General features: G+C 57.1%; 1 protein-coding gene across 6 annotated transcripts in view; it reads right to left on the minus strand.

Moving 5' to 3' along the window:
• The window catches only part of KAZN (kazrin, periplakin interacting protein), a 266984-nt gene that overhangs the window by 64687 nt on the left and 189175 nt on the right, over positions 1-13122 (minus strand). For all 6 annotated transcript variants that reach the window (XM_081146243.1, XM_081146244.1, XM_081146242.1 and 3 more), the window contains one exon: positions 7224-7415. In XM_081146243.1, coding sequence (XP_081002369.1) covers positions 7224-7415 — 192 coding nt within the window. The remainder of the gene's footprint in view (positions 1-7223; positions 7416-13122) is intronic.

Genomic DNA, 13122 nt, shown 5'->3' on the forward strand with positions numbered 1-13122 from the left:
AAACCTGGGTTTTTGTTTTTTAATCTTTATCTGAGGATATTGTTTCCATTGCTTTTCAGAGAGAGTGGAAGGGGGGGGAGAGAGAGAGAGAGAGAAACATCGATGTGAGAGAGACACATCCATCAATTGCCTCCCCCACGTGCCCCAACCGGGCCTCGGGATCCAGCCTGCAACCCAGGTATACGCCCTTGACTGGGATCAAACCCGGGACCCTTCAGCCGTGGGCTGATGCTCTAACCACTGAGCCAGGACAGCTAGGGCAAATCTGTGCTGTTTTTTGAAAAAGTGATTTCAGAGAGGAAAGGAGAGGGAGAGACATAGAAACATCAATGACGACAGTCAGTGGTCGGCTTCCTCCTGCACCCCCCCCCCGGGGATACAACCCACAACCCGGGCATGTGCCCTGACCAGGAATCGAACCCTGACCTCCTGGTTCATAGGTAGATGCTCAACCACTGAGCCACACCGGCCAGGCAATTTGTATTGTTTTAAACAATGTCCTGGCCCATGAGAGAACCTGGTACCTAATGGCAAACATTCACTCCTTTGCTCTATCCTATAATAACAAAAGGACTGCAGAATTATTACACCAAGAGCAGCGCCCACAAATCTACCGTATAAACTCGGAGCTTTGCCTCCTGTCCTTGGTTCTCTCAGGCCTCCGTATGTGGCGGGCGGAGCACAGAGCACCTTGTTTCATATTTGAGAGGAGCCATCCTCAGGGTAAACCGTGGAGGTGAGACTATGGAGCCAAAGAGTGAATGAGTCCGTGGCTTTGCAGCGACACCTCAATTTCCCTCTGCTGGGCTCACCCCATCCTGCCCGGGAGGCCTGACCGCCCGCTCCACACGCCCCACTGGCTGATTCACAGCCCCAGCCTGTCCCCGAGATCCACCCAGTACATTGGGAAGATGTTCTGTCTGTAGAGCTAAAACTCTCTGGAAGCTTCCACCGAATTCTAAGATTTACCAGCTAAAATTCTTCTGCCTCACGGCTGTGGGTCAGAGGGGCCGGCTGTGTGGGGGCCCCTGGAGCAGCCCCAGGGCCATCTGGCTAGTTCTGGGGGCCTAAGGGGATTTAATGTGTATGACTCACTGGAGAACAGCACATAAATTCAATCCAGGGGGAAGGAACCAGACAAAGAACAGAGAGAGAATGTGGGATGGGAAACGGGAAACATTAAGTTGCTTTTCAGGCCCACTCGGCACTGTGGAGATAGGGGTGTGTGCAAGAAAGCAGGTGGGCAGAGCATCCCAGCAGCGATAACATATCGCTCTGTTCGCCAGCCACGTGGGCCACTGTCTGCAGGCCCGGTTACATCTGTAAACGCGGCCAGGCCACGGCCACACCTGCTAGGAACACAGAGGACGCGGTGTCCCCTCCTGCCCCAAGCCTAAGCATTCTCTGCACCCCTGAACTCTCTGAAGAAGGAATATCTGTGGCCCATTCTTATCTACAGGCCTGGCTATAAAATAAGAATTAAAAAATATGATTCACCAAATTTATATTGAACATGTTCTGCCTGTCACTGGGCTCTGGGCAGGGCCTGGGTCCGATCTGCCACTGAATTATCCAAGCCACAGGCATGGGTTCGTTTTCAGGGAACATTTGTTGAGTGAGCAAATTAAATAATAAGGCTCCGTTCCTTCCAGAGCTCAGTCTAGGGCAGGTGACTCATTCCAGGCAGGAAAAAGGCTCCCACGGGCCATATTCCTTCTGCTAAAGAGAGAAAACTCGGACGGCGTCGCCTCTCTCCCGCACTGAAGGATCATCCGCTTTGTTGAGAGATCGAGGCCAGCTCTGTGCCCTGGGGGGCCTGGCAAGTGACAAGCCCGATGGGAAACAGGCATCCCCACTATGTGCTAGAGTGGACCGTCTAGGGCTGCGAGGCACAGGGAGGAGAGGGGCCCTTATTAGTTTCCCCCTCCTGCTGTAACAACCACTACAGGTTTAGTAGCTTAAAACAATACAGGTTTATTATCCTATAGTTCTGGGGGTCAGAGTCCGAAATGGGACTCACTGGGCTAAGATCAAGGTGTGGGCAGGGCTATGTTCCTCCCGGAGGCTCCGGGGGTGAGTCTGTCCTCTTGCCTTTTCCCGCTTTAGAGGCGCCCACGTGCCTTGGCTTGTGGCCCCTTCCTTCATCTCTAAAGCCAGCAACGGCAGGCCGAGCCCTCACACTGAATCTCTGTTCGGCGGTCACGTCACCTTCTCTGACTGACTCTTCTGTCCCCTCTTTTCCACAGGACACCATTTGTCCTTGATAAAACGACCAGCATATAAACTTCGGTGCCTGGCAAACGACCGAACTACGTGAACAAATGAAGTAAAGGAGCCTGTTACTTCTGGGAAAACAACAGGCCATTATCTGTTGCCAACGATACAACTTACGCTCTTGAGCAAAAATCAGAATTCTGGCAAACACGACCTGCTGCTTTGACTGTAACCGCTTCTCGAGGCTCCAAGGCTTTTTAAAAAATAGATAATGAAATATGTCAACATTTAGATCGGCGTGACTCAGTGAACCCGTATTTTCCAAGTGATCAATGCTAGATGTTAGAAGATCGTGCATGGGCACAAAATCCGCTCAAAGTGCAAATGAGACCAATGGCGTTCTGACCACTGTAGCCCATCACAGCAGTAAGGTTTCGGATCCCACGCTGCGGCAAACCTCCAAGAAACTACCCCTTGGTGAGTTTTAGTGAGGCGTCATAGGAAAATATCCACAATTACCTAATGAGGCAATTAATACGCTCCTTCCCTTTCCCAACTGTGTACAAGTGACGCCAGATTTTCAACCAGGGCAACAAATCACAGGAGCCCGAACGAGGGGGCAGGTAGGAGAAGTCGACATTCTTCTATGAAACCAGACATTTAAAAGTTTTGGTAAAAATATAAAACAACGCTGCCTTTTTGACTTAAATCTACTTGTTGGGGGAAATATAGTTATTTTTCATTAAAAATGATTATTTATGTTAAAGTGTGATGGGCTTATTGTTATTTTAAAATAAAGTATTGAAGATTTAGACGTTTACTTTTTTAAAAAACTGGGTTTACTGGGGTGACACTGGTTAATAAAATTATATAGGTTTCAGCCATATAATTCTATAATATATCACCTGCGTATTGTACTGTGTGTTCACCACCCCAAGGCAAGACCCTCCCGTCACCACTTATCCCCCCTGTACCCCCTCCCACCCCGCCTTCCCTTCGGCAATCACCTTACCACTGTCTGTGTAGGCACGTTTGCAGCTTTAATTTCTAAAACAGTAAATAACGACAGATCTAAACCATATAAACAAAAGCTCTTTGGGGTCCTCAGTTTTGTAAGAGTGTAACACGGTCGGAGACCAGAACATCTGAGAAACACTCCTAAGAAACAGGCAGATTTACAGACGGAAGCGCAGCGCAGTGACACGTGACGGAGGCCACGCGCAGGAAAACGTGGCCACGACCTAGATGTCCAGGAGCAGGGTCATGGCTAAAAAATTACGGAGCTTCCACTTGGTAGACCATGATGGAGTCATTACAAATTATGTTTTCCAAGAGTTTTTATTGGTGTGGGAAAATGCTCAACACGCTCGACGTGCTGTTAAGTGATGAAGAAAGGGAAGAAGCCCATTGGCACGAGCGTTTCTGCAGGGCCTCGGCCTCGGGGACACAGAAGCCGCGGGGGCCCGGGGAAACCAACGGGTACCCCACAGGGGGCCCGGGGCTCTGAGCTCGTCAGGTGCGTGGGGCGGGGGTCACACAGGGACTCGGGGGGTGCACAGGTACACGGGCGCACGCGATAACATCCTTCCCTGACCCACGGCTCACTGCCTCTACCTGTGAACTCGCGGGGACACCAACACCCTCAACAGGACGCTCCCGGGCTCGGCCGCCACGGAAACAAAGGGGCCCCCGAAACCCGCCCCCCCAAGCTGGGTTCTTTTTGTTGCTTTGATTTGGAAACACGGGCTGAAATTTCGGGTATTTGCTCGAGTTCCTGAGCCTTAGGCGCTGGAAAATTCTGGTCTTGTCCAACCCCAAACCAGAGACTGAGGGCGACAGGCGGGGGCCCGCCAGAAGCCTCTGGTGGGCACTGCACCGTGTGTCCCCACCGCAGGGACACGGGTCGTCCAGCCCAAGTGTCACCCAGCATCTGCGGCTGGCTTGGCTGGCGCATTTATTCGTGTTCTCCTCATGACGAGCATACAAATCCCTTTCCATGCCCCGGCCGCCTCCCGCCCACATCTGCCTGCAATTTCCTCACCACGTGCCAGGCCCGGGGGGCGCATCCCATGGACGGCCGTGCCAACGCCAGGCAGGGCGCTCGGCGGCCGAAGGTGCCCATTCACTGCTTTTCGGGAACACGGCGCACCTTGAGCTCGGGTGGGCTCAGGGGCTCTCAGGTCTGGGGCACCCCTAACAGGAATCAGGGGACCAAACCTCCAAGCAGGCCCCAGGAGGTCTGCCAAGCCCTGCCCCCTCTCTCGTGCGAGAATCACCGAGGATTTGCATTACTGGTTCCCGGCACTGGGCCGAGCACTCTGTATCTCATTTAATCCTCACAGCAACCCTGGAGTAGCTACTATTATTAGTCCCAATTACAAGAAAAACAGACATTGTTATTGTTACCCTCAGTAAGGGAACTATGGTTCAGAGAGGTTAAGGAATTTGCCCGCGGTCACACAGCTAGCAAGTGGGAGAGCGGGATTCAAGCCTCGATCTGATTCCAGAGCCTGCCGTCCCCATCACCATTACGGAGCTACAGCAGCGGCCCCCCCCCCAGTCCAGGTGGACTTTATCCCCAGACAGAAGATGTGTGCGGGGTAGGGGAAAAAGTTCCCGAAAGAGCTCGGTAAACTTGGCCAAGCTGCTTAACCTCCCTGAGCCTCACCCAAGCGTCTCCATCTGTAGAAGAGGGTTCCAGCCTCCTAGCAGGATTGGGGTGTATACTGAGTGCTTAGAAAAGTGCTGGCACACAGTAGGTGCTCGAGAAAGCTCTCCTTTAAGGAGTGCTGGCGTATCCTTGGTGATGAGATGACTGTTCCCACAAAGGAGCCACCCCGTCGGGTGGACCTCTGGGTCCCTGGGAAGGCCTTTGGTCATGGACGAGAAATCTTAGGGCACAGAGTTAGGACGAAAAACGCCCGCACGGCTCTGTGCCCCGTGGGCCCCGGCGGGCGAGCAGCCGCTCTCACTGCAGGAGCAAGCGCGTGTGGGCACCGCCACAGACGTTACGTCATTAACTCACCAGGACGGTCCCAGGTCTGCAGAGGGCGGGCTGTGTGTCCCAGGAGCCGGGAGGGGGCACGGGAGCCTCTGCTCACTGCCCTGGCTGCTCCTCCGGGCCCGGGGGCAGCCGGGAGGTCTGTCTCCTCCCCGCAGGAGCAGAGGGCGCACGTGGGCGAGAGCCCTTTCCCGGGCCAAGGACAGGGAAGGCAGGTTCCCGTCCCCGCGATGAAAGCTGGCAAAGGCGGCCGAGGCTGCTGCTTCCCGAGGCAGCCCCGGCGCCCCCGGGCTCACGAAGCTTAGCGAGACCAAAGGACGCGGGCTCAGGACCGGGACCCCGAGGCACTTCCTCGGGGGATTCTGAGGCTGGGTCCGGTCCTGGGAAGGGGGGGTGTCCCGAGGCCCCGGGAAGCTGGGAGGGCCGGGGGGCCGGCCCAGATCTGCCCGGACTGCTGGACGGCTGCCTAGAGAAAGCGCGTGTGCTTGGCACCCGGGCCTCCCGGCCACGCAGCGCCAGCTGGACTGTAACACAGGCCACCTGCCCACCGCGGCCTGGCGAGACCACCCAGAACAGTCTCGGCGACCCCACGGGAAACAAAACCCCAGCGGCAGAGGGTCTCCCGCCTTTAAGAGTGATTTGTTTTGCTGAGAAGTGCGCACACCTGGAGAGCACTGTAACATCTGGGTAAGGAATCCGCTCGAAGACGATTCCCAGGCCCCCCGGGGGAAGGGCAGTGGGTGCGGGATGCCCAGCCTGCCCAGCGGCGTGCTGTTTGCTGCTCACAACTCCCCTCCGGTCAGGGAAACCCGCAAGGACAGAGCTGACCAACTGCCCAGCAAAAGCCACTCTCCCTGCCCCGCATGAAAGGACGCCCAGCTGGAAAGGACACTGCCCAGCAGGCCCGCAGCCAGGCGCGGCCTCACGACCCAGCTGCTGCCGCAGGGAACCTCTGGCCCTCGATTTTGGCTCTTTCCCTGGGTCTCTCACAGGCCAGGGAGCAGGGAGCAGAGACCCCCCCACCCTGAAATGCTCCTCCGGAAGGTGAGAGGAGAGACAAGCAGATGCGTTAAGCCCTCTGTCCTGGGGTTTCTGCCACAGCAGCGTGCGATCAATCTGAGTGATTAGCCTGCTTTGGCTTAAAAAATAGTCTTCAGAGAGTATCGTTCCAGTAAATGGTAAGTGGACGGCAGGTTGCCGAGTTTTACTGCCTTGTTTTCCCGCAAGAGAAATGAAGACCCCGTATCTCATGCCCGAGAGCTCCGAGCACTGTCCGGGGAGGGCTTCCAGCCTTTCCCAAGTGACTTCCCGAGACCCCTCCCCAGCCGCACCGAGGGCAGGCGGCTCCTAGACGGGTGCCTAGCTGCTGGTGCCCCAGCCCAGCTCTCAGAAGAGCAGGTGAACAGGGGGCCCACCATCTCCTGGTTCCCTACAGAGGGTTCTGGTATGGGTCCGAGGCCCACCTTGGCAGGAGACCACCTGGGCACCTACACCACGCTCTCCCCCAACTCCTCCACCTTCCCTGGGCCAGAGGCTGTCCTTCGACGGGACCGCCAAGCAACTCGAGTAGAGGACCTGGGCTCCCGCCCCCCTGGGAGAGGCCGATGCGGCCTCCAGCAGAGAATCCAGCAGAGAATCTGGCACACGAGCGCTGTCCAGGGAAGGGGGGCGAGAAAGCCCCCGAGGAGACCCAGCTGCCAGGTTGGCACCCGATTCAGCAAAGATGCCCACATACCTGCCACACATGCCTCGGGGGGAAGCTGCCCCACTACCGGTCATGATGGAGGAAAGTGGGGGTCACACCAGAGAAGGGGATGATGTATGTGCCCAACCCTGCAACAGGAAGCTTTCCACCCCCAAAGGACAGGGGCAGCTGAGACACCCCCATGTCGATGTCACTCCCCCTGCCCCCCCTTGCAGAGGCTGCACCCCGGTTCCCCGGAGCCCCCGTGGCCTGAGCCCGAGTCCCTGGCAGGGGAAGGGGGGACCACGCGGACTCGCCACTCACCCTGCAAGGCTTCTTTGGCTCTGGCTAGCTCCTGCTCCTTCTGGGCCAGCTGGACCCTCAGCTCGGTGGCCGAGAGGACCTCGGAGGACTTGCCGCCCTGGGACTCCTCCAGGTCCTTGGTCAGCATCTCCTTCATCTGGCGGAGAAGGTGGACTTCCTCCTGGAGCCGCGACACTTCCTCCCGCAGCAGCACTAGGGGAGAAGGCACACGGTTAGAGGAAGGGGGCGCTGGCCTGCGCTCGCTCTTTCCTGGGGACAGTTCCACGGTGAGGGTTGCAGAGGGACGTGACCGTGACACAGCTTTCAAGGTGCCGGGCCACTGGTCCGACTCCCCCACCTGCCAGGCGTGTGGTCACCAGCGAGTCCCTTCTCCTCTGAGCCTCAGACGCCCCGTCTGTAAAATGGGTCCAGTGCTCACCGGGGGGTGTGGCTCCGAGGAGACCAGGAGGAAGCCCCCTCACACGGGCTCAGCCCACGGTGCGCTCCACGCACACGGGGCGCCCTCAGTATTGATGGGGTGGGGCTGCCGTTTCCCTAGGCACCTTCCTCCTGGGCATCCTGGGCCTGGAGGCCCAGACAGGTCTGGGGGTGGGAGACAGGCTGAAGGGGTCACAGCTGAGGCCTTGAGGACAGGTGACCCTCCACCACCACAGGCCGTGGGAAAAGGTGGTCTGGACTCCGACTCCAGCTCCCCGGCCCCCTTGCCACCTCCTCCGAGGCTACCTGGGTCCAGCTGCCACCTGTGTGAGGGAGGCCCCCCTGCCCTCCCAGCGCCTCCTTAACCACCTCTAGCCCCCCGACAGGAGCCTGGGGGCCCCTGTAAATGCAGAGCATGTCCCCTTTCACCCTGGCTGAAACCCTCGCTGGCTGCCCAGCTCACTGGACATGTCTTCCCAGGAGCCCTCCCTGAGCCTCCCTTAGGCCACCAGCTCTGGAAGGTCCTAGACTCACAGAAGCTGGAGAACTTCCTTCCTGTCACTTGGTCTCAGCTCCATTGTCACCTCAAGAGGCCTAAAGTGGCCCCCGCCTGCTGTCCAATTTTGACAACCTGCACAAAACCCCTCATCATCAGGGAGGCCCACTTGTTTGCCACCTGTGTGCCCGATGGGCGCAGCTCCCGGAGAGCGGGCCTGGTCATACCCTTCACTATGAGGTCTCCAGTGCCCCACACAGTGTGTCACAACACATGACCGGTGAATGAGTCCCTCCACCCATCTGCCCACCCAGCAAGAGTTTATGGGCACCTGCCATGTGTCAGATGCTGCTCGAGGTACAGGGGACTCCCAGGTCAATGTCACAGACAGGGCCCGCCCTCAGGCTAGCGCTCCCAGACGCCACTGCAAACATGGGTCGAATGTCCCCAAACCCGCATTCCAGGAGGCAGGTGGTTCGCAGAGGAGCGACTGGCTCTGCTCTGACATCAACTCGAGTGTCTGCTGGGAACCGTCCAAATCTCTCAGCAAAACTGAAAAGTAGAAGGTTTGCCTTTGGTGCCTCTCCCCACCCTCATTCCAGCAAACATTTGTGGGCCACCAACACCGCAGGCCCGGCACAGGGTGTCCAGAAAGCAGGGAACAGCCTGGGCCTCCAGAAGCCTCCAGGGAGTAGGAGTACACACAAGTAAGCCTAGTAAAGGGGAGGGGGGTGTCTGCTTAGGGCACAAGGACATCTGAGATGGGACTTGGAAGCTGGATGAGCAGAGGGAACAGCAAGAATGAAGACAAAGAGGCTGGAATGCCAGCGGTCCCTGGGTGACCAATGAATGGGCACAAGGTGAGACCAGCACCACTGCTCTGTCCCCCAGCCCTGGCTCACCATCTCCAGCTGTAAATAAGACTCTGGAACTTGCATTATTGTTGTTCCCTGCCACAGACTGAATGTTTGTGTCTCCTCAAAATGTATATGCTGAGCCTGGCCAGTGTGGCTCAGTGGTTGAACACTGACCTAGGATCCAGGAGATCGAGGTTCGATTCCGGTCAGGGCACCTGCCCGGGTTGCGGGCTCGATCCCCAGTTGGGGGCGTGCAGGAGGCAGCCGATCAATGACTCTCTCTCATCACTGATGTTTCTCTCTCTCCCTCTCCCTTCCTCTCTCTGAAATCAATAAAACACATTTAAAAAAAAAATTATATGTTGAAAGCTAATCCCTAATGTGTATTTGGAGGTGGGGCCTCTGGGAGGTAATTAAGTCATGAGGTTGGGGCTCCCAGGAATAGAATTAGTGCCCTTCTAAAAGAGACTCCAGAGCGCTCCCTCGCCCCTTAAACCACCCGAGGACACAGCAAAAAGGCAGCTGTCTGTAAACCAGAAAGACGGCCCTCGACAGACACTGGGCCTGCCAGTGCCTTGAACATGGACGTCCAGCCTCCAGGACCTGAAGCAACAAATTGTGTTGTTTATAAGCACCCGGCCGATGGAGTTTTAGTTACTGCAGCCCGAATGGACTGAGACTCTCCTTCATCACTTCTCCCCAGTCGCCCATCCCGCCAGGGTCTGTTCCCACTGAACTGTCACCAAAGGTCTATTTCACAGTAAGGTGCGAGTGACTACTAACATATCCGGGCGGGCGGAAGACAGGCTTGTTTAGGTTTGTTTTTTAGGAGTGTGCCTTCCGGGCTGCCTCAAACTGCCCCGAGGAAGCCAGCGAGGTCGTTGACTTTACCCGGACAGCAAAATCCAGTCCCGGTCAGGGCCCTACCGGGACCCGCGCACGCGCCCCACTGTCACTTCTCAGGGTCTTGGTTGTCACGTACGCTGCGTGGGGACAACGCCACCCGTTTAGGCTCGCCAGGTTGAGCAAACAAAGCAACCCAAAACAAACAGAAAGCCCCAGATGCACAATTAAACTTGAATTTCACATACATAACAAATCATTTTTAGTACAAGAATGTCCTAAATATCACACGGCCGGGGTCGCAGGGAAAACGCATTTGTTGTTTATCTGAAATGCAAATTCAGCCGGGTGTGCTGTTTTCTCCTGTAACCCTACTCTCACCCCACAGGGATTCTGGCACAAAGAACTGGGCTGTCACCAGCAGGGCGTGGCCGGGGCACCTCAGGGGACGGAGGGGAGGGCACCTCAGAGGACGGAGGGGAGGGCACAGAGGCTCCGCGTCCCTGCACCTAGGAGAGAGCGCAGAGTGAGGTGGGCCAGGCGCCCTTCTCCTGGGCTGCCGGTGGCAAAGGCGGGTTTTTCCTCTGGTCACCTTTCCAACAGGTGTCCCTGACAGGCCCCGCCCCTCGCGTCCAGCCCTGAATGAGCAGGAGGGCGGAAGAGCAGGTGTGGCACCTGCAGGAGCCAAGTCCCAGAGGGGACTAGGCTGGAAAAACAACTCCAGGGAGAGAGGTCTGCTCGAGCTTACTCACCGCACCTGCCGCCCCAGCTGCGTGGGCGAGCCCACGTCGCACATGCCGCCCTGGACGTTCAGGGCAGATTCGAGACAGTTCCGGGGCTAAAATGATAGAGAGCCTTGTGAGGTCCTGGCCCGGTCATTTATGGGCTCCGGGACCCGGGACAGGCACTTCCTCTCCTGGGCCTCAGTTACCTTCCCTGTAAATGAGGCTGGTGGGAATGAGACCCGTGTAATGCATTTAAACGTGTTCAGCACAGTGAGCACTGCTGGTGCCCACAACCCCCCACCCCTTCACAGAGGGGAGCGACGACACGCCCCAGAAACGAGGAAGGCGCTGGAGTTGGAAGACTTCGGTTTTTGACGCAGAGGGATGGCTACCTCGCTGTGTGACCCAGGGCAAGTGACTGTCCCTCTCTGAGCCTTCCTATTATCAGCGCCCTTAGAGGGACCCACTCCATGAATCAAGATAAATGTTATCGATTATGCATTTCCCCCCTTGGTGGGAACAGGGTCCTTGCTCTGGTCTAACTGCACTGGCTCAGTGAGACAGCCACGGGCCACGCGTGGCTCTTTAAGTACAAATTAATCAAAATGAACAACTCAGTTCCTCTGTGGAACCAGCCACATTTCAAGTGCACAGAAACCACTGCAGAAGAAGAAAGAAAAAAGGGCTTTGCCCCTTCTCCGCCTTCTTGCCTGGAAAGTGGACTTGGGCTGGAGCTGCGGCTGCCACTTTGTAACAAGGAGGCAAGAGGCACAGGGCGGAAAACAGGCCCAGGAGAGAGCACGGGGCCTGGGCCTGCGCAGCACGACTCAGCTGTGTGCCTGCACCGCGACCTGAGGCGGCACCGCTGGGCAGGGCTGCCCGGCACAGGACAGCCTTTGATTTCAGCTGCTGATTCCGAGTCCGAGTTCAGCCGCCCCCGCGGGCTGCCCTCGGCCAGCTCGGCTGCGGAATCCAGGGAGTGGGAGGCAGTGGGGACCGTGGAGGGATCAGCACGGCGCACACCTGGCCGGGGGAAGAGCTCCGGTTTGTGACAAGCCTCTCCCAGGCTGTATTTTTGTGAGCCTGCGGGAGCAGGGGCAGGAGAAGAAAAGGGAATACAGTTGCTTTCTGTGACTGGAGGGCACCCCCACAAATGGCCTAAACAAGGCAGCGGGGGACCAAGAGACTCCTAAGGTCTCCTGGTGAGTCGTAGGTGAGTAAGCCCTGCCTTCCCAGCCAAGGTCTCAATACTACTACTACTACTAATAATCTTATAATTACTACGTGTCAAAATAACAATCGCCCCTTTACTAACATTTCTTTAGCACACACTATGTGCACAGGCTCTGTTATAACTATTTCACACGCCTTAACGAGCTTAATCCTCACAATAACCCCATGAAGTAGGTCCCAGTAGCATCACACCATTTTGCAGACAGGAAAGCTGAGGCACAGGAGTTCGGTGACTTGACCAAGGTGACACAGAGTAAAGAGCAGAGCCAGGGTCTGAACTGGGTGGTCTTGCTCCAGCGCCCACAGTCTTAACTCCTGCACTGTATCACTTGCGGGGGGCGGTGGGAGGTGACACGGAGGGAGCCCAGGGCCTCAGCAGGCACCTTGGTGGGCGGCAGTGGAGGCGGGCGCGCCCCCGGCAGGGTAGGAGCCTGCTCCTGTTTCCCCGGTGGAGCTGGGTCACAGTGAGCCCGCCTCCCCGCACGGTGCTCTGGGCCCTCCATGGGGCCGGGCTCCACGCGGCTCGGGGAGAAGGGTGTGCCTGCCACACAGGCAGGGGATCTGCTCTGCTCACAGCAGCACCCAGGGCTCAGCCCAGTGCCCGGCTCTTGGCCGACAGGCCAGCACGATGCCCAGCGAGGAGCCCAGGCAGAGTGGGGACAGGCAGGCCGGGGCCGGCCAGCCTGGACTCGTTCTTGGCTCCTCCACATCCCAACTATCTGAGCTTTGCACAAATGACCCCTGAGTTTATCTGAAAACGGAGCCAAGACCAGCCTCCAAGGCCTGTGGTAAACATTAAACAAAGCGATTGTCTCAGCGGGAAGGTTCCAGACGAGGGTCAGATGTAGCTGGTCATGAACATCACTATAGAAAAGGGCAAACCCCCCTGATGCTGGAGGGAGGCCCGGCCTCACTAACCACAGAGCCCTGACCGTGGAACTCTGGCCCCGCAGCGACCCTGAGCAGCAGATTAAAGGGCAGGAGGCTGAGTCACTGCCCCGAGGTCCCGGCAGGAGGAGGGGACAGAGGGCTCGCAGTGAAGGCCTGGTAGTCCTCAAAGCCAGACTGGGGGCGACTGTCCCTGGCTGCCTGTCGTGGGTGGATCAGCCAAGCACACATCTGTCCAAACTCACCGAGCTCAAACTGTGCGCTTAGACCTGTGCCTGTCACTGCGTGTAAATTATACTCAAGAAAAAAAAAAAATCTAAATATGGGGTAACATACTACAGGTTTTTCCATTAAAAATTCATTTTTATAGCCCTTCCTCCCAAAGCCAGGTGGAGAGCCCACGGGTCCTAGGCCCCCCTGAGGGCCGCAGTGGAAGGGGA

The sequence above is a fragment of the Miniopterus schreibersii genome (assembly GCF_964146895.1).
Source record: "Miniopterus schreibersii genome assembly, chromosome: 8".
NCBI lineage: Eukaryota > Metazoa > Chordata > Mammalia > Chiroptera > Miniopteridae > Miniopterus > Miniopterus schreibersii.